We start from the raw sequence: 27,348 nt of genomic DNA on the forward strand, positions 1-27,348 counted from the left end.
TATGAAACTGGCATTCTAGAGAGGAGCAGAGGGAAGTCACATAAAGGGGGACTGAACCTCTAAGAAATCAGAGGCTTCTGACTTGGAATGGAGAAAAAATAAGTAGAAATACAAGCCAAATAATACAAATGGAAATGCTCAGAAAATCTAACAAAACTGCAGAACACAATGTAGTGTGATTTTCTTTCTCCTTCTTGAGCCCCTCTTCTATCTTCCACATTTTTTTCTTTTTGGGGAACAATTGGGGTTAAGTGACTTGCCCAAGGTCACATGGCTAGTTTTTTGCATTAAGTGTCTGAGGTTGGATTTGAACTCAGGTCCTCCTGACTCCAGGTCCAATGCTTTATTCACTGCACCACCTAGCCACCTCTCCACATTTTTTTTCAGATGATATTACCTTATCTCCTCAGTTCCCAAACATATAGCAAACCAACATTCTTCTCTCTCTAGTTAACCTGGGGCCTTGACTCTCTTCTCATTATCATATAACTAGAAATGAATCACAAACTTCCTATGTCTCTGATTCTTTACCAAGGAAGCAGTCTGATCAATCTAGCCTACTTAATGGGGTTGTACATGGCTTACCTTGTAGAAGGAATCCATGGACAGCAGGACTACCCAGGGGACATCCAAAGCTTCAATAATCATTCTGGCCACAGTGGTTTTCCCAGAGGCACTACCTCCACCCAGGCCTGTCAGGAAGAAGGGTCAGTGATAAGGGAGGAATAAGCCTTATATTTTTAACTGAATCTTCATCTCTTAGTTCAATTGCCACAGCTCTTGGAAGACCTGACATAATTCCAATTTTATTGCCCTTAAGAAAAAGATCCCTGAACATAAAGGGAGTCTAAGACTTCAATTCTTACTCTCAGGTTAGCTCAAACAGGAGCGAAGCAAGGTTCCTATATCATATAGACTTTGAAACCAGAGAGCAAAAAGTCAATGTTGTTTGGGTGAGTAAATAAACAGGAATCAGGACTGGATCTGATTTTCAACAATCACAGGGTCTTAATTTTTTCCTTCAGTCTACCAAAGGATTCTCCTGTTACCAATAGGGCTGTAGAATAGACTCACTCATGACAGGCTCTCAGCATCTGGGAAGATTGTCTTCTGCTGAAGACCTGATGGTGATCTTTACATGAAAGAATAGAACTCTCAAAGAGATTAGAAGGGCCAACAGACATTTAAGTTCCAGGCTGGGACCATCTGGCCAGAGCAAAGGCCACTTTCAATCTGCTAGAAGCATCTGAGACTTACCAATGACAAAAGCTTCCTTTGACTGCGTCCCATGTTCATTGTACCAGGGAGGCCGCCCAGCTGTGTAGATTGTCCTTTTGCTGGTACGCAACAGGGGTGGCTCTGATTTACACTGGCTAGTGGTCCGTTTCCGTGGTGATCGGCCTGTGCCCACAGGAGGAAGAAGTCTGTCTAGAGACTCAGCACTGCTGTTATCAAGAAAAAAAGACAGAAGAATTCAGATAAGAATCACTGCAAAGGACTGGGAGGGAGTCTCCTTTCCAGTCTGATCCTTTGTGAAAGTTTCTAAGAAATAGAGGTCAATTGTATTCAATTTGATTTCATCTGGCATTTCCCTAGCACTTAAAGATACTTATGGCCTTTATTAACCATTCTTCCTGACTACAACCTCATTTAATAATCTAGTTTTGGTAAATTCACTTTCTAGGTAAAGAATCTGAGCCATAGAAAGTTACAGATTTGCCCACAACCAAAGGTAATGAGGAAATTAAGGCCACTGTTTAATTAGAGACATGAGAATAGATATTACTATATTCAGGAACTAAAGAGATTAGGCAATATCTTAGAATCACAGATTTAAAGATAAGAAGCACCTTGGAGGTAATTCGATTTAACTCTCTCATTTTACAGATGAGGAAACTGAGGCTCAGAGAGATTACCCAGGTCTACTCTAAGTCTAATACTCTTTCCATTACACAATACTGATTGCTAGAAAGATATACAGCAACTAGTAGTGGAGACAGGCTCATGGATGGGAAGGGGAATCACACTGGATAAGACTTTCAAGTTTTTCAAAAGGGTTTCCTCACACTCATTTCCTTTGGTATAGTGGAAAGGACAATGGTTAAGACATAGGAGAACAGAGCTTTAGTCCCTCTTCTCACTACCTGGTTAGCTATGTGGCTTTGGGTTACTCACTTAAACTCTGGCCCTCAGTTTCCTCATCTATAAAATGAGGCTAATAGCCTGCCAACCTGAAAACCAGAGAATGAATATCTCTTTTGAGGTCCCTTCCAGCTATATGAAAATAGTCATCTAGCATGGACTTCGCCCAACTTGCTCCTAACAGCTGGCTTGCCTTCTGTTGGCTACTGGGCAACATGCAATGTGATGACCACGACAGCAAAAACAATTAAGAAAATTATGGCAACAGTCACAAAATAAGCATCTTTGTCCCAGCTAAGTCACCACCACTATTTTCATGACCTGAAGGCTGTGTTAGGGTCTGTTTAGAGCAGACTCTAGTAGGACTGCCAGTGAAGAAAGCGACCCGACTACTGAGCCACCAGAAGCAAGAAGAAGCACAAGTTCCTCGGCTGCCTGTGGATGGACAAGTCGGAGTCTAGCTCTAACCTTCTGAACTTTTCAGAGAGGTACAGCTGCAAGCCAGAGGATTAAAAAGATCAGGATTCAGCCTGGACTCCAGCAACAGCGGGTCTGCACGTTGCTCTGTCTGTCTCTCCCTCCCTCCTTGCAGCACAAGCCTGGACAGAACGGAGCATTTCCACTGGTCATACTGCTCTGGACCAAGTAGCTTCCTTCCCACCCTCCATCCCACTGGCTTCCTTCCCCATAGTGCCTCACCCCTTCATAACTACCCACTGGCAAAGGACTTTATAAAGAGGGCTAGATTGGCTCAACAATAAGTTCTCTTCAGGAGTCTGAAAGGTTCCCCTTTCCTCCCTCCCCTCATCATCTTAGTTGCCTATAGCTGGAATTAGGGCTTCGATTTTTCAGGCCTTTACCCTCCCTGGGAATTTATCTGTTTAGCTCTTCCTTCTAAACTTCGTTCAGTGACAGACACTGAATAGTTTTATATTGAACTTCTAGGGACTCATCTTTGAGTAGTAAATGTCATCTAACACAGGAAAGCAGTTCTTCTCCAGGCTGAGCAGACCAGACTCTGGCCTCAGAGCTAGGAGATGACGGATTCATGCTCTGATTTTGAAGGACTACTGCTCATTAGGGCCATGGGGACAGCCCAAGCTGTTCTTGTTTTGAAATGTCAATGTTCCCAGAGGCCACCACTGATAGCAGACTAAAAATGAGACTTGAGAGACAGTGGGCTAGGGTGGGGGTCTGGGTTCCTCAGAAATCGGTGAGTAAAACAGAGGTGCCATCACACATTACTGTTCACTTAAAATATACTTGGAGGGAGATTTAAGAGCTAAGAGACAAGATAGAAAATTTAGATTCAGAGCCTAGGCTGCATCAAAAATATCCATCAATAATATCTGATGAGAAAAGCCCTCTGCCCCATCTCCTTAGAGACAAACAAAAACAGAACTACCCATTCTATCATGGAGAAAACGGATGAGCAAAATCAGAACAATTAGTCAATATATTTTGGTCTGTTCAACCTCTGGTGCCTCTGAGGCAGCAATTAACTAGCAAGTACCATTCCCAAAGGAAGGCTGACATCAGCGTGAGGCTGGGACACAAACAAAGATGTGCTGATGCAAAGATGATTGAAGAGCAGATGTTTTGTAACCAAAAGGAAGCTTGTTGTCTTCACTATATTCCAAACCCAGGATGGAGGTGAGCTGGGTAACTTGCAATACTGATCAATGACAGTTGCAAACTACCATCTTAGTCTTGGGAGCTGTGAGTCATTGTTATAGACTATTACTCCACTGAACACAGAATCACAGAGTCTCACAGTTGGACAGGATTGCAGAAGTCATCTAAGACAAATTCACACCTAAACAAGAATCCTCTCTCCAACACACTAGGTAGGTTGTCATTGAGCTTTTGCTTGAAGACTTCTGAGAGAGAATCATTACCTCCCAAGGAAGCAGACTCTACTTTGGGATAGCTCTAATTGTTAGGAAGATTTTTCCTTGCCTAGACCCTGCCCTTGTCCCTTCACAGCTTCCACCCACTGTTCCTAATTCTACCGTCTGAGGCCAAGCAAACAAGGCTAAACCTTCTTCCATTGGACAATCCTTCAAATCGTTGGAAACAACTATTATATTCCACCTAAGTCTGCTAATGGAGGGATAAAAATATCTCAAACTTATGGACTGCATAGTGCTCTGCACACATAATAGGCTCATAATCAATAAATCAATAAATGGTTAAACTGAATTTGTTGAACCCTTTCTAGATATGAAGATGGTTTACTCCATTTCCACAAGAGTTTGCTCAGCATGTTAAGAGCACCAGAAATTAACCTTTTCATCTCAAAATCTGTAGAAATTATCCACGTTTTAGCTTCTTGACAAAGGATGACAATGAAGGCATTTCACACAGGAGTGAGAAAGTCTGGCTTGTTGAAAGAGATAGGCAGGTTGGCTCTATCAGCACATAGTGAATGTCCCCACACCAAAACTTCACTGCACTTATGCAGACAGTGTGGGTCACTGTGATCACTGGTTTGGTGTTATGAAGGAGGGTTTATTGAGGGAAAGAGAATGGGGCGATACTGAGAAACTAAGGGGGCAAAGGGCATCAATATCTCAGTGGCCAGCCTATTGATTTTCATGGAGTGGGGCTTTATGGAACATCAGTATCCAAGGGCACTTCACTAAGTCAAAGTGGTACCACCTACTTTATTAATAATGGATCTTCTTTCACAGAAATCACAAAACAAAAAAAATGGAAGTTCAGAAATCCCAAGCTATACCTGAATAGGAATACCCTCTATAATAACCCTGACCAATGATCATTCAAACTGTCTGAAGACCCCAGTGATGGGGAATTTGCAGTCCATTTCATTTTTAGCCTGATTTAATTAGAAAGAAGCTTTTGAAAATATCTCAAATCTATCCCTCTGAAACTTACACCAATAACTCCCAAGTTCTTGCTCTGGATGGGGGCAACTAGGTGGTGCAATGGCTAGAGCCTTGGGTTGGGCCTGGAGTCAGGAGAACCTAAGTTCAAATCTGGCTTCAGACATTTACTAGCTGTGTGACCCTGGGCAAGTTACTTAACCCTGTTTGCCTCAGTTTCCTTATCTGTAAAATGAGCTGGAGAAGGAAACAGCAAACCACTTCAACATCTTTGCCAAGAAAAGCCCAAATGAGCTTAGAAAGAGTCAGGCATGACTGAAAACAACTAAACAACAACAACTTATGTTCCCCTTAAATCTTTTCTTCAAATGAAATATCTTCAATTCCTTCTAGCAATTCTGCCATGGTATAATCTCCATGCCTCTCAACATCTGGATCTCTCTCAGGTTTTTAGCTGTCCTTTCTAAAATGTGGCACCTCAGACACTTACTAGCTGTGTGACCCTGGACAAGTCACTTAACCCTGTTTGCCTCAGCTTCCTCATCGGTAAAGTGAGTCAGAGAAGGAAGTGGAAAATCACTCCAGTTTCTTCAATAAGAAGACCCCAAAAAGGGTTATGAAGAATTAGACTTGATTGAAAATGACTAAACAACAACAAATAACCTGAACTAATAATACAATCAATAATCCAGAAATAGTCCAATCCAGATGGCCTATGGACAGGGCAGAATACAGCAAGATTTATCTCCTTACAGGGTTCTTCATTTTGGATAAGTTATTAATGCCACCAAGGACCACATTAACTTTTTTTGGCTGTTATGGCAGACTGGTGACTCATATTATGGTTAAAGTCCATTAAGATCTCGTGAACTTTCACAAATGAGTTTTTGTTCAGTCACAACTTTCCAATCCTATACTTGTGCAACTGATTTTGCAAGTGTAGTTCCTGACAATTATATCTATTAAATTTTATCTTCGTTAGTTTTATTCCACAGGTCTAGGCTATTTAGGTCTGACTGTGACCCAGTGTGCTAGCAATTCCCCCCAGCTTTCTGCCATCTACAAATCTGATAATCATGCCATCTGTGCCTTTTCCAAGTCACTAAATAAAAATGCTGAAAAGCATGGTACCAACACTCCACCAGAGACCTACCTTCCTCCAATCTGATGTAGACCCACTTATGGCTTTCAGTTTAATCATTCACTAGTTTCAAACTAACCTAACTATATTATTGTCTAGCCTGTGCTTCTCCCATCTTGCCAACAAGAGAAGACTGACTTTGTCAAATGCTTTGCTGAAATAAAGGTATACTGTCTACAACAGGGGTGGGGAACTTGCAGCTTAAAGGTCAATAAAAGGATTTGTTCTGTGAAGTCTGGATTCAGTCAAAGGGCCATACTTAAGGACCAAGAGGGACACATGAGGCCTTGAGGTCCCAGGTTCCCTACCCCTGCTCTACAGCATTCCTCAAAGGTAGTGTAGTTGATATAGCATTGGGCCTGGAGTCAGGGAAACTTGCCTCAGATACTTTCTTAGTTGTGTGACTCTGGGTGAGTCACTTAACCTCTGCCTACCTGTTTCCTCATGTATAAAATAGGGATAATAATAGTCTCTACTTTCCAGGGATGTTGGGAAGGTAAGCACTTTGGAAACCTTAAAGGACTATATACATATTAACAATTATCATTACCCTCACTGTGGGAATCTGTGATTGTTAGTGTAGGCAGCACCTGGGATAGGGCCTACCTCCAAATCACACTCAGGAAGCACAATTTGAAACAAGGTCTTCCTTACATCAAACAGCATTCTAACCACTATAAAAGACCGCCCCTAAACTAGTCTAGTAATCCTATCAAAAAAGAAAATGAGGTGAAGATGGTGAAACCTGTTCTTGATGACATCCTAATGGTTCTTAGGGATCATCCTTTCCCTTTCTAAATGCCTGTAAACACAGAAAGGGTGCCGAGTAAATGTCTGATAACCAATGTGGTATGCACTGGATTTGAAGTAAGAGGCCCTGGGTTCAAATCTTTGTTTTACTATTTTCTAGCTGTGTGGGCCCCGTCAAGTAAACACTCTCTGGACTTTTAATTCCCTCATCCAGGGAGGCGAATGACTTGTCCAATGTCTCCCCAATTACTGCCTCACAATCTAAGAAAAAACTCTCTGACTTAGAAACACTGATTTGCACCAAACCAAGGTATTCCTTTTAGCCTCTTCCTCATTAATCCATTATTGTTGTTATTACTATTATTATTATTATCACTGAAAGAAATGCTGTGAGATGACTACATTCCTTTTTTTAGTGGCATTTGCTTGAATTTCATTAGTTAATGTGGCCAGTTTAAATATTTAATTTCCCCAAAATACAAATGTTATAGTTAACTCAGGATGAAGAGTCCAATAGGAAAAAAGCCTCTTTTCTCATCTGAAAAACCAACTATTCCTTAAGTCAACCACCAAATCTAGGGGGTTGTTTTTATTCACAAGTTTTGTGGCAGTCTCCCTTTTATTTCTTTATCCTAATAAGCTTATCTTAATCACCATCCTGTTTCCTTTCAAGGACTTTCCTCCCCAATAGCAGTCCATCTTGATGATACCCTGAAAAGATGAAAGGTGATGGTCTGACTTGAAATCTGTCAGCCTTCCACAATTTAATAGGAAAAACGAGGTAGGTCAGTGACAAGCCATCCCTATGCAGAGACCTGCAAAAATTCAAAATCTTCTGACTCCCATATTTGCCCTGGGCTTCTCTCCTTTCCCCTCCCCACTTCAGATACAAAGTTTTCTTGTGCCCTCAGATAACAAAGTTTGACCTTATCTGCTCACTGGGGGAAAGTTTCCCTTTCTGTGGAAAAATGATATGGAGATTTTTTCTTACCCTTATTTATTGTTCTGCAAAGACACTTCTGCCCCTAGAAAAGAAGCGACAAACAAAAACCAAGCAGGTAATGCCGCCACAAGAATAATTTGCAAAGAACAACAACTATCAATGAAAACAAGCCACTCCTGTCTTGGAGAGTCAGGGAACCCACCTGGCTGCTGCCTGTTTGTTTGGGGATTTCCATAGATACATTCACACCAGCAGATCGTTCTGGCCAATGCTCCAACTAGAGGTTTGTTCTGAAGCCAACCACAATAATAACAATAAAACAACTCTGAAACTCACCTGCCTTCAGCTCCAAGGGCCCAGCACCCCGATATCCTGATCCCGGGATAACCAGGAGGGCTGCTCATTCCCCAACTTGTAGCAATCACAGGACTGTGACGTGGGTGGAGCAGGATGCTCTGAGTATAATTGTATCTGATGTCTGACTCCTAAGTTAGGTTCGAGAGGATCTACTTCTAAACTTCCCAATTCTTTCACCAAGACCTACAGTACTCTGAGCTCGGAAGGACAGTTTGCCACAAGAAATCTGGAGAATTTCTGAGCTGACTGGGCTGCACCTCCATGACTGGTTATTCGAAAGGTGAGTCTGGAGGGAATGGATCAGGAGCCTGGTGTGGCAGAGGAAGGTGGGAATTTGGATTTTCTTTAAGGTGCAATTCAATGTTTCTGATGTGCCAGATGTAAGGGCAACAGGACCTACATTAGGAAAAAGCCAGTACGTGCTGCTCTGACTTCAATGTCCTGCAGAGGCCAACAGGCATAAGAGGATAACTTAGCTAAGAGATTATGTTCATTACTTGATATTAATAGCACTGACTTTGGTTTAAAAAAAAAAAAAGGCTAGCCCAACAACAAAGCAGCAGCACCTCAGGGGCTACCCCTCTGGCTGTGAGCTGCCCACAATATGCCTTGCTCTGGGATTTGCCCTCACCCTCCACAAGTTCTGCCCTGATGCTCGCTCTGGTGTCTGCCTCTAAGCAGTCCCAGCAGACATAGGACCAAGGAGCTTGATGTAGTGGCCAGTCCTGGCATTCCCAGGAAGAGTCTAGGGGCCAGAATCCCACCTGGTGAGGCAGCCCAATTTCCTTAAGCTCTGCCCCACCCTACAGAAGCCGGAGCAGGAAGAGCTGTATTAGCTGTAGTCATGAAAACTGATCAACATCAGCCTCCAGGGCTCCCCTCCCTTTCTCTGACTCCAGTGCCTTAGGCAGGAAGCTTTCTACTTCCCTACAGCGGTCAGAGCCAATGTCAGTGCCAGCAATGCCCCACCCGGGAGCGCTCTGTCAGCTCCTCCCTCTCTCCAAGGTGCCTCTAACCAGGCATAAACAAACATGAAACTCTATACTCCGGGCTCAGGCAATACAGCAGCTAAGAATAACTGCTGCCCTCTCTCTCCTCTTCTCCCTCCCTGCATTTTGCTCTCCTCAGCCATCCTGGTGCCAAGGGAACTAGGTCTTCAGGGCTAAATTAGAGGCTCTCTAAGCTCTCCAGGAGCCTAGGACACATGTAGCCTAGAGGGCTATACCGCTGAGCTGACAAATCTTTACTTCAGCACTCCAGGTTTAAATGGCAGAAACTGGGCAGAAGGTACCTGGAGGTTCCGGCTGGAATGGGCCTCCAGCAAGTGCCAGGAGGAATATGAGCTTTCCTTTCACCCCTATTAACAACCGTCATTTTGATTGAAGCCTCTGTAATCTCTGGATACCCCTCCTTACCCTATGAGCCCTACAACTACAGAAGTGAATGCCCCCCTCACTGCAGCAAAACAAGCCTGGGCAGACTGTCAGACTGTAAGCACCATTCTGTCCTGGCGATGCCCTGCCTCTCTGCCCAGACAAGGAAAGCAGGTTTCATTGTCTATTGGCCAGGAGCATTAGGGATTTTTCAATGACTCCAGAGTTCCTTACAGTGAACTTTTCATTTCTATCCTTGGGGTCATTATGAATTCTCATTCTATTTATTTTACTCTGCATTCATTTACACAGCCCTCCCCCTATTTTTCTGAATTCCTCATAATCACTTCTTACTGCACAATGATATTTCATTAAATTCATTGCTCAGTCACTCCCTAATCAATGGGCATCTACTTGACTTCCAGCTCTGTTACCACAAAAGTGCTGCCATGAATATTTTGGTACATACTGGAACTTTGTTTCTGTCTTTGAATTTACTGTGTATTATAGTTAGCTGTGTTTGTATCTTAGCCCTCTACTAGACTTGAAACTCCACGAGTGGCAAGGAAGCTCTATTAGCTAAACTGTGTACCTTACGAAGCCCCAAGCACAAGGCACTTCATAACTGTTGAATGAATGGAGGATGAATGACTGAAACTAGGGAATTGGGATTTTCATCATTCCTGGCATCCTAGCATGAGGAGATAGTGATATAGCAAGACAAGATGAAGCCAGGAGCCTAACTGTGGCCACAGGATTAATTTACCAGACTCAAATGAATGGTTACTGAGGCTTCACAGCCTAAACATTCATGCATTCACTGAACATGTATTTATTTGTAAGCACTTATTATGTGCAAGACACTATGTTAAGCTACTGAGAATAAAAAGGAAAAAGTTGAATAGTCCCTGTCATTAGGAAGCTAAATTTCTATCACAGGAGACAACCTGTACATACATGAATAAGCAAAAATACCTACAAAGTAAAGGGGGGAGGGAACAAGAAAGAATCCATCAAAGAAATGGATCTGAGGTGAACCCTGAAAGAAGACAGTCTATCAACAAACAATTTTTTTTGCCTTTTGGAGGGCAATTGGGATTAAGTAACTTGCTCAAGGCTACACGGCAAGTTTTTTTTGTGTGGGTGTTAAGTGTCTGAGGCTGGAACCAAACTCGAGTCCTCCTGACAACAGGGCCAGGGCTTTACTCGCTGAGTCACCTAGCTGCCCTCAACAAACACTTTTTAAGTGTTTGTTATGTGACAGGTACTGAGCCAAGTGGTGGGGATAAACAAAGGCCAAAACAGTACCTGTCCTCAAAGAGCTCACATTCTCATTGGGAAGACAAACATGAAAATCGTTAGGTACCTCTGGGTACCGAGAGCCCATCCGGAGAGGATGGGAAGGCATCAGCAGACAATAGGGGTTCCAAGCCGCAAAGGTGAGTAGGAACACTCCTGGCACACTGGATAGCCAATGTATGGCCGAGCTGATCTGGATGGGGAACAGCAATCTGGTTAGCTTGGCTGGAACATAATGCATGCAACAAAGAGTCATATGAAATCCATCTGGAAAGAAAGGTAGGAACCAAACTGGGAAGGGCCTTAAATGCCAAAGGCAAGAGTCTGTACTTTACTCTCGACAGCACCACTTCTTGAGTAGAGGAGTGACTTGTCAGGTCTGTGTTTTAGGAATCTCAATTTGGCAGCTGTGTGAAAAATGGACTGGAGAGGGAAAGCCAACTAGGAGGCTACCGAATTCAATAGTCCAGACAAGAGGCAATGGCTATGGTAGGGGCTGTGTGAACGGTCAGAAGGAGATGGCTCTAAAAAAATGCCAGAGAGGCAGGGGAACTGACTGAAAATGAGGAAAGTGGGAGAATGAAGAATCAAGGATAACTCGAAGGCTGTGAAACTGGGTGCCTGAAAGGATAGTGCTACCCTTAATAGAAATAGAGAGTTTAGGAAGAGTGGGTTTGGAAGGAAAGATAATGAGTTCCATTTTGGGAAGGTGAATTTGAGATGCCTAAAGGGCATCTAGTTGGAGATGTTGGTAGCTAATAATGTGGGACTAAAGATCAGAAAAAAATTATAAGGCTGGAGATATACAGATATACATAGATACTGTAATGTATAGATATGTGTTGATATGTAAAGATATAGATATATTGTGCATACAGCTGCATCTATATATGTGGAAGTTTTCCGAACAGAGATGATAGCTGAACCCATGGGAGCTGATAAGATCACTAAGAGAGTATGGAGAGAGGAAAGGAGAGGGCTCAGGATAGAAGCTTGGGGGACACTCACATTTAGGGGATAGGATATGAATCATGATCTAACAAAAAAGACTGGAGAGTGACTAGATAGGAGGACAATCAAGGTCAAAGTGTCACAAAAAACCAAGGAAGGATAAAGAATGCAGGAGGTGAGAGTGGACAACAGAGCTACAAAGAGGTCAAGAAAGATGACTTGAGAAAAGTCAATGGATTTAACAGTTGAGATCACTGGTAGCCAGAGAGAGCATTCCATTGAGTAAAGAGGTCCAGAGACAGACTGGAATAAGTTGAGAAGTCAGTCAGAGAGGAAATACTGGCATAGATGACTTTCTAGGAGTATGGCTATGAGAGGCAAAGAGATATCAAGTGACAGGCGAAATTTTTTAAAGATGAGAGAGACCCAGGCAGTTTTTCAGCAGCAGGAAAGGAGCCAAGAGATAGAAAGAGGTTGAAGATTAAAAAGGAGGAGATAATTGAGAAGATAAACTGTTATAGTAGACAGAATCAAGGGCATAAGTAGATAGGCTGGCCTTGTGAGAAGGGTCATCTCTTTGTCAGAGACCGGAGCAAAGAAAGACAGAACTAGGGATGATCTCTTTGGGATTTTGAGCTATAGAATAGGGAAGAGGAAGCTTATGAAGAAAGTCTTCTTCATTCAGTAAAAGCATGAAGTAAAATCCTTTGCTAAGTGGAAGGGGTGATGTAGAAGGATTGAGGAGAAAAGAGGTTTGAAAAGACACTGTAGGGGCGGCTAGGTGGAGCATGAAATAAAGCACCAGCCCTGGAGTCAGGAGGACCTGAGTTCAAATTCGGCTTCAGACACTTGGCACACTTACTAGCCATGTGACCTTGAGCAAGTCTCTTAACCCCAATTGCCCTCCAAAAAGCAAAACAAAAAAAAAAAAAAAGAAAAGAAAAGACACTGTCAGGGCTGTGGGGAATGAGAGATAGTTAATTAGGGGTGAATAAAAGTATAATGGAGAACCAAATAAGAAAGAATAAAAGACTGCCCTACAGTAGTGAAATTAATTAATATAAATTGTTGAAATTAATTAATAGTTGAGATTAATTAACATAAATTTGTGGTGGATCCAGTTAGCACAGTTGTGTTTTCTCCTCTAATACTGATCAGCAGTATAAGAATAGGAATGGGGAAGGCAGATGTTGGGGTAACTCAGGGTTAGGGTTTGGTAAGCCTCAATGACAAAAGGACAAGCAAATAAGAGATTCTAGTACTGAGGACAGCAATATAATTGAAATGGTTAGCTTTAAGTTCAAGATTGGGAACGATGAAAAGTAAAGCTAGAGCAGAAGTAACAGCCTAGAAGAGTTCAGGGAGGGGTGGGGAACCTTCAGCCTCGAGGCCACTTGTGGCTCTCTAGGACCTCAAGTGAGGCCCTTTGACTGATAAGGGACGAACTTGAGGACCTTGAAGCCACAGATTTCCCACCCCTGGGCCTCAGAGGGATGAATGGCCTAGAAGTCACAGGCAAGATAAAAAGGCTTAAGAGAAGTGAGAAGGAGGGTTAGGTAGAAAGAAAATAACCTATTTAAAAATAATTCATTTGTCTTGAAACTTTTAACTTGTGTTTTAGTGATCCATTCACAAAAACTGTACTAAGCTTACAGCAGCATATCAGGAGCATGGCCTCTCTTATTCCCAGCCTGATCCCTCAGACTTCTATCCCAGTGTCCCTTTGGACCCCAATCCTCAAGAATGCAGATCTCACCTGCATTGAGGAAAGATGGATATACCTCATACTTGAAACTCCTGTGAAGAGACACTTTCTTTCTTTTTTCTTTTTTTTTTTTTTTGCCTTTTGGAGGGCAGTTGGTATCTTGCCCAAGGTTACACAGCTAGTTTTTTTGTGTGGGTGTTAAGTGTCTGAGGCCGAATTTGAACTTAGGTCTTCCTAACTCCAGGGCCCGTGCTCTATTCACTGTGCCACCTAGCTGCCCCAAAGAGACACTTTCAAGAGTTTTTTAAGGTGGGAAATAATGGTTAGGGACGGATGGGGAAGGAGAAAAGGGAGAATCAAAAGGTTTCAGAAGCTATGCTCTTTTTCCATTGCTCCAGTGTCTGTTATTATATTTTTATCTGGAAAAAAATTTTCTTCTTTATCACTTGTCAACTCTAGTAGGTTCTATGAGGAATGCCAAGAAATGCCTTTCTCAGGAAGGAAGGTCTCCAAAAAAAGCGAAGCAGAATGGTTTGTAAAACCCAAAGTGGTACATACATTTATTGTTGTTGTTATTATTAACAACAACAAGCAGTTTAACGGGCCAAATATTGAATAGATTTAAATTTGTTGTTGTTTAGGAATTCCCTACTCTCTCAATTACCCAGTAGTTTTTTTTTTAAAAACCTAACACCCTGCATAGCCTTTCTTTTTCCCTTTTGACAATGACTTGTGATTTCATGGCAGTAAAGAAATCCCAGTTAGGAAACTCCCTCTACAAATGAAGTTTAGGTTTAGTCACTGAGAGGTTAAGGGACTTTCCCAGGATCATATAATTAATTATAAGTATCAGAAGCAGAACTTATTGACTCAGTGGTTGCTTCCCTATCTAGGTCACTTCTCTCTACCATCACTTTTCTTTTCTTTCTTTCTTTTTTTTTGGAGGTAATATGGATTAAGTGACTTGCTTGGTGTCACTAACAAGTATCTGAGGCCACATATGAACTTGGTGCCTCCAGACTCCAGGGCTGGTAATCTATCCTCTGTGCCACTGGCTGCCCCTAAAATCACTTTTCCTTTTCAAAAAATTTTTTTATTTTAGACTAATGCTAAAAGTTAAATACATAAGAAAAAGAAACATTATAAACTTAAATATTTAAAAAAATGTCATGTGCACAGCAGAACATAGGAGGGGATTCAGAATATATAGTAATAACTCACCATTTTAAGAAAGCCTATATATTAAATATTGTACATTATATTGAAAGCTATCCATCTTTTTTTGCTTCCTTGTAGGTTTTCTTTGGTTCTCTGCTACACATTTTTTACTCTGTTCTTTTTTCACCCTTCTTCCTCTCTACCCACCACCCCAACGTTACAATTGAACATGGATATACTTATATATAGGTACTGATATATACACATACATGTATACATATATACTAATATATATATTTTTCCTAAGAGATTTTCTACTCTTCATTTTGTTTTTCTTTGTGTGTATCTTTTTTCCTATCCCTCCTAACTCCTCTACTTTACTTCTACCTTCTACCCTGCACTCCTACTTAACCTACCCCTCTCCTCCAGCAATCCCTCCCTTATCCTCCCAATCCCCTAAATCTAAAGCCCCCCTTTAACATCACTTTTCACAAAGCATAATCCACATGTAAAGAAAGATATTAACTTTTACTCATTCATCAAATAAACAGTCTTTTCTCATGCTAAACTTTTAAATACTGACTAAAATACTTCTAGTCAGTTAAATAAAATGACAAGCTATTTCAAGCCAGGAAAACTTGGTTTTCAAGTCTTGCCCCAGACACATACTGGCTGTGACCTAGGGCAAACTGCTGCAGGCAACTCTCTAAAACTCTAAGTGATAAAGGTGTCTCCTATCTGCATAGATAATGGTAATCTTCTCTAGAAGTATCTCTATCAATGAAATCACAGGATTAGTTCCCATTTCTATTTCAGCTATACAGTATTCAACATAAAGGAATAGCCACATATCTCAATGTAAGCAACAACTGCTCCCAATTTTTCCCATCTTTATATTCAATAGAGCTATGGCTATTATGAAGAAATTAAATGTAAAAATGCAAAAGCAGTACTGGAAGAAATGGTTGTCTTTGCCCCCTAGCTTTCCTTCTCCCTCCCCCCTTTTCCTCCTGTCAATTAAAGAGATTCACAGACTGAGTTCAGACTCAGGTCCCCAAGGGAGAGACAAACCACACTCAGTCACTGGAAAACTTAACAGAACAAGCATTGGATTTCTTTTTCCTGAAATGACAAGCAAGGGAGGGGACACGACCTGATTTTTCTTTATTCTCTTTTTTCCCTTGCCTCTCTTTTTTCAAACTTCTTTTACTGATTTGGCCAATAAAAATATTGTGTACCTTGTGGTGTTTGGCAGATGATGCCTTCTGAATACTTCATGGCATAATGAAGTGTTTTGGGTATGGATAGTATTGCTTTACAGATCATAGAAGTAAATATATTTTTTCCTCCAAAACAAAATTTTCTGCTCTGAAATTTTAAGTTTCTCAGTTAGGAGACTTGGATAAGCAGTTCTTAACTATCTTAAGGGATTTGTAAAGTTCAAAGGGATAGCAAACTGCTCCCTCTGGTGGCAGAAGTCCATGAAGTTAAAAACTCTTTGGAAAAGTGGCACCCAAACTTCACTTAACTTTCAATGTTTTCCCAAAAGCCCCACCCTACATAACTAAATAGCTGGGGCACAATAGAACAACTGACTTTAAACCTGCCCTCAAACTCCAAAGTCAGTGCCCCAGGCACTAAGCATCAGCAGGCTTAGAGGTCATCTCAGGGATGGCCAAAATCTAAATAGAAAATGCCATCCTTCCAGCTTCCTGTCATGACTCCATACAACCTCTGCATTCCCTCAATAATGGCACCTACAGAGACCCTGCCCTGGAAGAGCTAAACCACTTCCTGCCTAGGGCTATGCTTTCTTGATCCTGAGGGCTCCCACACATTGCCCCAAATGTCAGTCTGTGATTCTCCCCAGCCATACCACTGGGTGTATACCCTTTCCCTTTTTCTAGTTATTCTATTTCTATTTTCTAGTTATTCTATTATTCTGAGAACAATAATCAAATCAATACTACCATTGCCTCTAGAAAAGTGGAATCAATCAACGGCCCTGTGGCTCCATTCACCATCCCACTGACTTCCCAGAATAAAAAGGTACCACCCCCACTATGTGTTCTTATCCCCATTAGAAGGTAAGCTTTTGGAGGATGAGGGCAAGTGGATAAGAGTTCTGGGCCTGAAGACAGGAAGACTTATCTTCCCGAGTTCAAATCAGGCCCCAGACACTTATGATAGCTGTGTAACCCAGGGCAAGTCAATTAATTCCTGTTTGCCTCAGTTTCCTCATCTAAAAAATGATCTGGAGGAGGAAATGGCACAACACTCCAGTATCTTTGCTAAGATACTGTTACCCAAATGGGGTAACAAAGAGTTGGACATGACTGCAAACGACACAAAAATTTCTGAAGGCATGGGCGGTCTCTTTTCTACAGATGTATATAACCAGTGCTTCACACAGTTCCTGGCACATAATATGAGCTCAGTAAATGTTTTTTCATTAATTCCTGTACTTAAAAAGTACACAGATTATAGACATTGAGAGTAATATATATATGTATATACATATTATACATTTGATTCAGGATCTTCAAAGTAATAATCAATGAAAATAAAGCACATTTTTTCACCTTTAAATATGACAATGCTATGAATGTTCACAAAATTGCCCAACCAGCCAGAGAGAGTCTTAAAATCTACACTCACTCTATCTGGTCTAGATGGAAGTTTTTGTGGCGTTCTAGCCTTCCACTCTGAAAACAAACTGATTAAATTAAAATTCCTACCATATCTTTCATAGAAAATGACATTCTTAAATAGCTGTAAAGTTATTCCTCAGAAATTTGAATTGGAGAGGCACAAAACAGGAAGATGTCTCCATTAAGTGAGAATCATTTAAAGTCCCTAACATAGAAGGATCCAATAAGGATAATAGAAAGTGACTGGTCTTCAGTCTCTACTAAGCAGGGTTTTAGCCTACAAACACAGAAAACACCACAACCAGGAACATATGGCCTGATTTCTTATAAGGCAGAAGAAGTCTCTTTGTTCTGGATCTTAGCTCACAGAATCCCAGACCTAGATGACATAAGAGGTCATCTAGTCTAACCCAAACCTGAGCAGAATTTCCCTCTCAAGGCTGCCCTATAACGTTCCTCATAGTAGTCCTACAGTTTTTTTTTTATTAAAAACCTTTACTGAGGCATACCATTCTGCATTTGTTCAACTTTGTTTTGAAGTTTTCCATTTAAGAACCTGACTCTATATGACTCTCTGTATCATCTACGTTTTGTTCCTCCTTTTTGCTAATGGGGAGTGTTTTTTTCCCATATGACAGCACTTCAGATAGCTGAAGACAGGTGTGTATCTGATGTTCTAATGTATCTGATGATCTAATATGATCCCCTATATTTTCTTGCAGTGTTGTCTACGGATTAAGGAAATCTGTTCTGTATTTCAAATGAATATTTTTGAATTTTCACACTGATGAAATGATCAGTTCTAAAACAGTGGTGTCAATAACCCTGGCATCTATGTCACTCATTCAAATGGAATGTTCTCAGAACTTAGAAACTCGAAGAGCTGCAAGCAAAGAATCACAACTTGATGTTTAGAAAGATTGGCATGGGGGACTGGGCAGCCGCTATGTTAATTATGAATCGCCAATCCAGACCTTATACTTCACAAAAATAATAAGTTACCTCGGTCCATAAAGAGATGGAACCAGACGAGCACACACCATTCTGAAGAAAGCAAACCAGTTTAAAGGGAGCTAGTCCCAGGAGAATTGCTAGGTACATGTAACAGACACGTATCCTTTCCTGCGGGCAGCTGACTCAGAGCGTTAAAAAAAGGGCATGTCTAAAGGGAGGCCTCTGGAAAGCACAGCCTCTAAACGAGTGCGCTCCTGCAGACCACGTGAACATTCCCGGAAGTAAAGGGAAACCACATAATGGGTACAGTGGAGGGGGTCTTAACCTTTTTTTGGGTCATTGTCCCCTATGGCAATTTGGTGAAGTCTGCGAACCCTTTCTCAGAATGTTTGCTCCTACGTTTATAATTGAAGGAAATGGGAAATTTCAGTTGGAAGTTAGTGAACATAAAGATGTAATTTCCCCCTCTATCCAAGTTCAAGGATCATCAGAAATCTATCGATGGACTCCTAAGGGGGAACCTCAGGTTAAGAACCCCTGGAATCTGGGTGAGGAGTAGCCAGGAGCTACGGGAGGGGGGAGGGGAACAGGTGATTGAGAGGGAGAGGAAGAAGGCGTGTCTATAGGGCGGGGAAGCAGAAAAAAGGAGGTGGGGGACAGATGGCATAAAGTAGGGGGGGAGGGGGGGAGGGAAAGGGCTGTAAGAACAGAAAGGGGAGTGTATAGCGGGCGGGGGGGGGGGGGGGGGGGGGGGGGGGGGGGGGAGGGGGGGGAAAAAAGAGAGGGGGGGGGGGGGGGGGGGGGGGGGGGGGGGAGGGAGCAACAGCTCCCTCAAGCCCCCTGTAGGCTGCACCCTTCCCTCCCCCCATCTCTCCCCTGGAACATCGTGGTGCTCAGGGAGAGGAAGGGCCATGGAAAACACGTGGAGGTGGGGGTTGGGGGCTCCTGGGCCGGAGCTCAGCCGGGGGCAGGGCGCCCCCTCCCGGGAGCCAGGCCCTTGGCGCGCCTACCCGGAAGGAGCGCGCTCCTGCGCCCGGGGGCCTCTGCTCCGCGCGCTCCTAGCCTCGGCCCCCGCCCTGGTTACCTGGCCTCGCACCGCGCCTCGCTCTCCACCCCATCTTCCCGCTCATCTAGTCCTGGGGGGGCTTCCTCCGTGGGAGGTGACGGGGAGGCGGCGGCGGCTGAGAGGGCCAGCGCCAGTGCCGTCGCCATTGCGCCTCCAGATTCGTAAAGGGACCGGAGCCGATTCCCGGGTCGGAGCCGGGAGGAGGTGAACACAGACACTGTAGGTTGAGCGGCGGCCGCGGTACTACAAAGAGTGAAGCGCTCCCACAAGGACTTCTGGGAGTTGTGGTTCCGCAGTCTTGCTGACTTTGGAGAGCAAGCACGGTGAGAACTACAAGGCTACTGGGGCTATATGGCAGGGCCTCCGGTGCATCCTGGGAGCTGTAGTCCATACTGGAGGCGACAAGCCCATTGATTGGGGATTTCTCTGGAGCGCTGACCTTAAGAACTGGAGTGCGGGGCGGGGAACCCATTCTGCATAATTCTTCATGCACTTCATTGCTATTTCACTGTTGAGCTGTCCTTCCCCGTAGTTTTGCTGATCCAGCCCACTTTTACTCTCCTCTCCTTCCGGATTTTCGCTGAGCCCTCTCTGGATCTCTCCTTTAACCTTATCACACCTTGTCTAGTAAATTATAATTTATCTACAGATCATTTAATTCAGTCACTTCCCTATCACTTTCAGCCCCTGCGGCTACCAGAAAGGAAGCTCTTTGAAGACAGAAATTGTTTTTCAACTTTATAATCTCCTCCCTAACCAGTGCCCAGCACAACACTGTGCACGTAGTAGGAGATTTACTTTAAAAAGTTAGTTAAATCGAAGTCATTGTCCAATCGAGATACTTCCAAAGGAAGTTTAAATTCCACCCAGAACTCTTTTTGGGCACGTGATGTGACCGACTGTCTCTTATCCTGGCCTCCCCCATGACTCAGTCCTCTGCGGGCACTAGGCTGAGCAACTAAGTGGAATGTGGATAGTTTCTGATGAGAAGCGGCAGGAAATCGCATTGCACAGATGATGCTTCCGCAGTTTCAGCACCGCACTTCCCAGACCCACCCCCTTCCTGAAAGAAAAGTTAGTACAGTGACTGCTGGGACTTCATGTCCTTCTTCCCCCGACCCTTTAACCACAGTAAATTCTGAGAAAAGTTCGTTCCAAGTAAGCCCAGTGGCTAAGACTGGAGTTTAGGAATGAGTCAAGTGTGAACCAGGGAGGAGTAAGATTGGGGCCATAGCACTGGGGCTATGATGGGGTCGGAGGCAAATTTGAGGTGACAGAGGAATACAGGCGAGGGGCCAGGCTCTGGTCAGTTTCGAACAATTCTGCTTGAAAGCACACAGTAGGCAGGAACTAGTTCAGTCGTGTACATCAGAGCCTCCTAAACCTCCCTCGGGTCACAGTTTGTTAGGGTTCGGAGTAATGAATGAAAGACTACCTGAAGCAAAGAAGTCCTAGAAAACGAGGGCTCTTTCGATAACAACTCAAAAACCTTTGGCTTTGCATTGATCACGGAATGAAATGATTGTAGCATTCAAAGCCTTTATTTTTCCAACTCGCCCTCCTTACACATTCTATGCAGTATTCTAGCCAAACTGGACTTGCAGATCATTCCCTTTCTTGCATATTCAGTCTTCCTTTTCACGGGCTCCCTTCTCAGCCAGCAAGACTTGCTCAGGTCTCTCCTATTATCTCCATCCCTCTTCCTCCCCCAAACATTTCCTCGATCCTGACAAAGTCATCCTTTCTCCTCTCCTTCACATCAATGCGCTCTAACACTCTGTTCATCATTTTCTCTGCTCTGTCTAAACTCTACCCTGCTGATCTCATTTATCCCCAGGACTTTCAAGTTATCTCTACTATGTAAATGACTCCTAAATCTGTGTCTTCACCTCTAGACTCTTCTTCCCAAAGCTCCAGTCCCATGTTTCAAAGTTCCTACCATTCCCTTAACTCAGTAGATCCTAAACTGAACTGAAAGGTAGTATGGTGTAGTAGAAAGAGCCTGGGACTTAGAATCAGAAGAGACTTGGATTCAAACCCCACCTCCAACCTTTAACACCCATGGGAAAAATCCTGTAACCTTTGTGGCTTGGTTAACTTATCTGTAAAGTGGAAACAATAATACCTGTAGTACCTACCTACGTGATAGAGCTGTTGTGAGGACCAAATATAAGGTGCTCTGTAAATGGCAATGGTTATTTCTTCTTATTACTAGGACATAAGCTTGAGAATTGGGTCTGTGTGCAGTGTATTTTGGTACCCCTAGCATCTAGTGCAGTGCACCACATGAGACACACTTCATAAATGCCTGTTATATCACATTTGCATTGCATCTGACATAAAGTCTTCACATACATGTCTCTTGAAGAAATTATTCTTTTCCTTAAGGCACCCTTGAGGTGACTAATAAAGCCTTCCCTCATCTACCCAGTTATACACAATCCATCTCTCCTTGAATCTCTTTAAAAACAAACTTTGTTTTATCTTAGGTGTACGATTAATCATAGTCTAACTTGTACCATAGTTATTTGTGTGTTTCCATTCATTCATTCATTCACTCAAGAAACATGAAGCCCCTGGTACTTCCAAAGAATGTGCTTAAAGGCACTGGTTAGGGAATAGGGGAGGAAAGGGGGAAATGAAATGTACCTAAGATTGGGTCCTTATACTCAGGGTTCTTAGGTACTTGAAAGGGGGTAGGACCAGAACAATAATTCTACTATACATGTACAATAAAGATACTAGAGTTGCAAAACAAAGCAGTATGTGATATAGTTGAGAGTGCCACCAAGGAGGGGAGTTAGGAGTTAGGGGGGACCAGGGAAAGCTTTATTGACATCTAATGCTCCACAGCCCCTCACAGTGTAATGTCCTTGAGGGCAGGATTTGTCTGTGGCATTTTTGTTTCCCCAACGATTCTGGGTCCTCAGAGGAATCCGAAGGTATGGTAAGTGCTGGGAAACCATCCCAGAAGCTGCATTCGAGCTCCTTACCCCTCCCCTTTCCCAAGCTCACATCTCCAGAGGAGGCCCTTCAGATACTCCATCCTTCCTCAGTCCTGGTTGGTTAAGAAGGTGTGTGTGTTTCTCGGGACCACTTCTGACCCTCCCCACACCTGAACAACAAACACTCGCACCCAAATCATGAAAAAGAATCAATAAACATTTATCTGATACGGTCGTTTTCGTACATACAGGAATTGACTTCCAGCCCGGTCCTCGCTGGCCCCGGGCTTTACAGCACATACCCTCCGGCTCGGGGGCCTTACCAACTTTCGCCCCGTGATCGCCAGTGATTAAGGAGGGCACCGATCATCACGCTTGGGGGGGCTCAGCCTCGGGAAGGTCGCCGTTAAAACGCCTCTCGCAAATAAACACTTTGTAGATATAATATATATGTATATATGTGGTTACAAGGGATAAATTGAAACTTTTTTTTTTCCAAAATGCACTTATGTCTAAGAACGGGCATAAAAACCAAACGAAAGCCCAAAGGGAGAGGACGCTCTGATGGGCTGGGACAGGCGGGCAAGTGCAGGGGTTCTCTCCCGACCTGCTCCAACTGGTGAATTTGAATCGGCGATGGTGGGGTAGGAGGAGAGGGAAAAGCAAGACCTCTTCTAAGTCCAGCCCTCCCAGTCCCAAAATAACTCCGGCGGCAAGGTCAGAGGCTATCTGGGGAGAGTGAAGAGTCTGTGAAAGGGCAGATTTCAAAGCCTTCTAGAAGGCTGAGGCAAATGTATTTGCCCCGCCTCCATCACCTCTGCACGTGCAAATAAAGTGCATCCTTTTCTTTTTTTACCTTGAAATTTTGCCCGCCCCTCCTATCATACCCAAACTTTACCCGCCCCCCACCCCGATCTCCCTTTTCCTGTGCAAGCGCTGGCCCTCCTCTCTGCATACACACACACCCATCCCCCTACCACTGAGGGCTGAATTTGGGTGCCCCAGCAAGGTCAGAGGTAGATCTGGTGAAGGTGGCCTTGGATATATCAGCGGCAGCGAGAAACCGTGTGTGTGTTTTGGGGATAGGGACATCATGAATCCGGAACTCTGTGCCGGAGCTGCCCCTTCTGGGGAGGAGGAGAAGCAGTCAAAAATCACATTGGGGGAGGGGGGGTAGAGGGCAGTGGCTGCAGCACTCAGGCCCTCACCAGCCTACGGCTATTCCAGATGTGACCCAGACCTGTCCATCCTTACCAAAGCCAGTGGAACCCACACACCCAATTTACCCGGGGTAGAGTAAAGTGCTAAAATCCAAGTTAATTAGGGACCCGTCTTGCTCTGGAGTTCAATCCTCCACCCCCCAGGGATTCCTTGGTAAGGAGCAGTGACCTGCCTGGTCTCCCAAAAGAATATTAGCTTAAAGATTAAGGACAGGGATCTCTTTCCCATCCATGGCAACTACCTCTGCTACCGTCTCCACATCCACATCTGACACCAATAAATTTCTACTCCCAGGAGCCCCAGGATTGGGAGGAAATAGCTAAAGGGTGACAGAAGACAACCTAAGAGTAGAGGAAACGGTGTGTGCATGGAACATAGCACATACCATCTCTACTCTGCCACTAGCCTTCTTCCAGACTTGATCATTCTAAGCAGAGTGACCCTTTCTGATACCTCAAAGAGCTCAGTGCTAGGTTGTTCCCTTTCACCTCCCCACCCCCCCATTTTCTCTGTATCCCCTCAGCACATGGTTTTTCTCTCTTTTAACTATCAATTATCTCTGTTCGCATCTTTAAATCAATTCCTGTGTTTTCCCTCAGACTAGGGACTTCCTGATTCCTAGGACCCCTCTCATTCCAAGGTAAAGCAAAGGGAAGGGCCCAGCTCCTCTTAAGACTACCACCATACAGGGTCAGTCCCTTCAATGTACCTGGCCCTAAAACCCTAACCTAGGACATGGAAAGCAATGAAAGTGTCCCAGTCCTAGGTTTCCTACTCCCCTTTTATCCCGGCCCCCAAGAGGGCAGCATCATCCTCAGTCTTGGTCACACACTACTCCGAGGCAACTGGGTCAATTGAAGGGTAAGAAGGCTCAGAGGGGAAATTATTTTTGTGAGGTGTATCCCTGAGCCCAGCCTCCCCATGAGGGTCTGTGGAAAGAAAACTACCTTATGTCCACCTTCCCCACGGACCTGTGCTGAGTGGACCCTGCCCTGAAGGCTTTTTTGGGGAGTTGGAGAGATGGCAGCCATGACCTGAGTCACTAGACACTCAGGCCCCTGGCTGAGTTTCAGTAGCTGGAGGGGGAGGGAAAAGTGGTCCTGGACCTGCTACTGTGATCCAAATTCTCAACTTCTGAGGCTCAGGGAAGCACTGGCTCCCCCAGGGTACAGTCGGTACCAGGAAACCCTTAGCACCAAAGTGTCAAAGATTAGACAATTTATAGTATAAAAAGGATATAAAATCATTTGTTACTTGTGAAGACAACTGGCTTTCTCACAATATCTAGGAGACACACACTGGGCAAATATAAAAATTCACATCATGGACTACAGCTCCTGCAAATGGGTCCTTGGGGACAATTGGGTGAGCAGAGATCCCTTTCCCAACCAGCCCACTTACAGCAGTCCCTTCATGTCTTTAGCTACATCCAAATCCTCCCTCAACTTTAAGGGGCTTTCTTCTCTTTTGATGGGGGAAGAGGTGGGGTGTTAAGAGGAAAGACCCAGTGATAAATTGGGTCATAATTAGGTCTATTATCTGCATTAATGGAGGGGAGTGTGGCACAGATAATCCATAACAGCAAATAATCTAAAAACAATTTGTGTTTGGGAAGGCAGTGTAAGCTTCTCTGTGTGTACTAGCCTGACTTCCCATTTTCATTCTGTCTGGTTCCTCATCTCAGGTAACCTTTCCTATGTGGGCTCATGTTGACTCCTGGGAGGAAGAGGGAGAAAAGTCATCCTTGACTTCTACAAATTGGCTAGTACACAGCTACCACTTCCTTGTGGGTCCCACCTTGCCTTGGCCAGTTTCCATCATAAGCATGTGGTGTAATAAATAGAAAGAGTGCCGGATTTGGAGTCAGAGCCCCTTGGTTTAAAGGTCAGCTCTACCACCTTGGGGATTAGCTTTGTGGGGCCTCAGTTTTTTAAATGTAAAACAAGGGGGCTGGACAAAATGACCTAGTCTAAGGCCACTTTCAGTTCTAAAGCTATAACACAATGAGATTAGAACTCCGTCCAGTTTCCCAAAGATCTACATTCAATCCTCCCTTGCTGCCTCCAGTTTTCTACCTAGCTATTTCCCCCATTAAAGTTGGAGATAAAAAGTCCCAAAGGAGATTCTGGGATGAGCCAGAAGGCTGGGGGCTGAGGAAATGCTCAAAGACAAGGTTAGAGTGTATACTAAGTGCTTATTGGGGAGGATATGTTGGGGACCATTCACGGAGGAAAGGCTACCTCCCACTGCTTTCAAGAAATAAGAATTTATTAATCACCTCACTAGTGCCAAGCACTTTCATCTTGAGGACATTCACCCTCTACTACCCACAGAGTAGGTGCCATATACTATCTGATTCCAACCTAGGGAATCCAAAACCTGTCCTGGAGGTCATTCTACAAGAGGGAGCAGATCAGGAGCTGTGGGCCCTTCCTATCATAAGCATCCATGGATCTGTCATTACTTATTAACTCTACTTTCTAGTCTCTCTGAAGCAGCAACCAGCTTGGGCACCATGATGTAGTGAAGGGGGAAAAAGTTCTGTATATGGAATCAAACCTGGAGTATGGCAAACTTACTTCATCTCTCTGGGTCTCAATTTTTCACCTGTCAAAATGAAGGAACTGGACAAGATGATCTCTAAGATTCCCTTACAGCTCTAAATCCTTTGAGAGCTGGAGAAAACTGGTAAAGGTCAAGTGTAGAGAGAGCAAGGGGGCCTTGCCCAACTGGGCTATATCCTCCTCTCACTATCCCCACAAGTCATGTATGTGACTGTCATACCCAGCACCTCATTCTTCTAAGAGAGGGGATGTGGAGCCCTATATTACAGGGCACCAGCACTATACCAATAAAGTTCACCTTCCCTAGCTTCTGGCAGTCTTCCCTCGGCTCCACCAAGGGACCAGAGATAAAGAATGATAGATGGGCAAGTCTTCTAAGAGCACAGCTCCCAAAGGAAGGGAATAACAGAAAGTGTTTTTAAGGGTACACATATCTGCCCCTCCACCCCACCCCAATATCAGTCAGCCCTTCAATTCTTAGTGTCAATACTATGCCCTCTGCTGGAGGGGAGTAGATGGACACAGATGGGAGAAACAAGATAGGAAAAGGGATGAGGAGATAGAAAGGGACTGCCTAGGATATAAGGGCTCTATCCAGGAAAGTGACTCAAGAGGGCTCAGGCTTACAGTGCTGAGAGGAAGAGAAGCCACAGACCTAGGCTGGGTTCTAGGTCACTCAACTATCTTCCCAAGAAACTACAAGCAACCCTTGACAGAAAGACAATGCCAGGAGGGCGCAAAAAAGGAGCTCTCCTGAGAACAGGACCAGCACCTGTCCTATCCAGAGGCTGAGAAATCAGAAATGTGAATGTAAGGCCAGTAGATACAGGAAAGTCCAGACCCTATCATTCTTCAACCAAAGTTGGAATCTGTCCCCTCCCCCTAGCAGGGAGAGCTGAGAATCCAGGTGGCATTCCTCTTTCTTCCCCAATATAGCCCTGCCCCTCTAGAACATAGTTCTTTCCCTTCAATTCCTTTTCCAAATACCAGTATGCCCAAGTCAGTTTACCCCTGGGGATGTGGGAAGAGGAGGGAGGTTTTCCTAGGGCCTCCACCCAGGATCACTTTCAAACAATTTCCAAGCATCCAAAGTCTTGGCTCTGAGAGATCATTTAGACATGGATCTCTCTCACTCCATCCCACATACCCACAACGAACAGCATCCTAAAAGCCTTGAGACCAAGTATCTGATCAGTCTCCAGCCTTCCTGTAGAAAATCTTGCTGCTACCCCCTAAGGAACCCCCCCCCCCCCCCCCCCCCCCCCCCCCCCCCCCCCCCCCC

The 27,348-nt window shown here is 44.0% G+C and overlaps 2 protein-coding genes across 6 annotated transcripts in view; one reads left to right on the forward strand and one right to left on the reverse strand.

The window, feature by feature from the left end:
• UCKL1 (uridine-cytidine kinase 1 like 1) overlaps positions 1 to 20,217 on the reverse strand; it is a 38,176-nt gene extending 17,959 nt beyond the window's left edge. Inside the window, exons 1-3 of one of the 5 annotated variants that reach the window (XM_069072643.1) lie at positions 19,355 to 20,217; positions 1,258 to 1,442; positions 586 to 692 (exon numbers count right to left, since the gene is read on the reverse strand). In XM_069072643.1, the coding sequence (XP_068928744.1) occupies positions 586 to 692; positions 1,258 to 1,442; positions 19,355 to 19,482 (420 nt within the window). In that variant the 5' untranslated portion in view covers positions 19,483 to 20,217. Of the gene's footprint in view, positions 1 to 585; positions 693 to 1,257; positions 1,446 to 8,158; positions 9,191 to 19,354 lie in introns of those variants that run through there. The other 4 variants (XM_069072640.1, XM_069072642.1, XM_069072644.1 and 1 more) reach the window with 4 other exon arrangements.
• The window catches only part of PRPF6 (pre-mRNA processing factor 6), a 324,132-nt gene that overhangs the window by 148,023 nt on the left and 148,761 nt on the right, over positions 1 to 27,348 (forward strand). The gene's annotated exons all lie outside the window — the stretch shown is intronic.

Source organism: Petaurus breviceps, unplaced genomic scaffold, assembly GCF_028583685.1.
Source record: "Petaurus breviceps papuanus isolate PSGF00001 unplaced genomic scaffold, PetGlider_PUasm1.0 90847, whole genome shotgun sequence".
Lineage (NCBI taxonomy): Eukaryota > Metazoa > Chordata > Mammalia > Diprotodontia > Petauridae > Petaurus > Petaurus breviceps.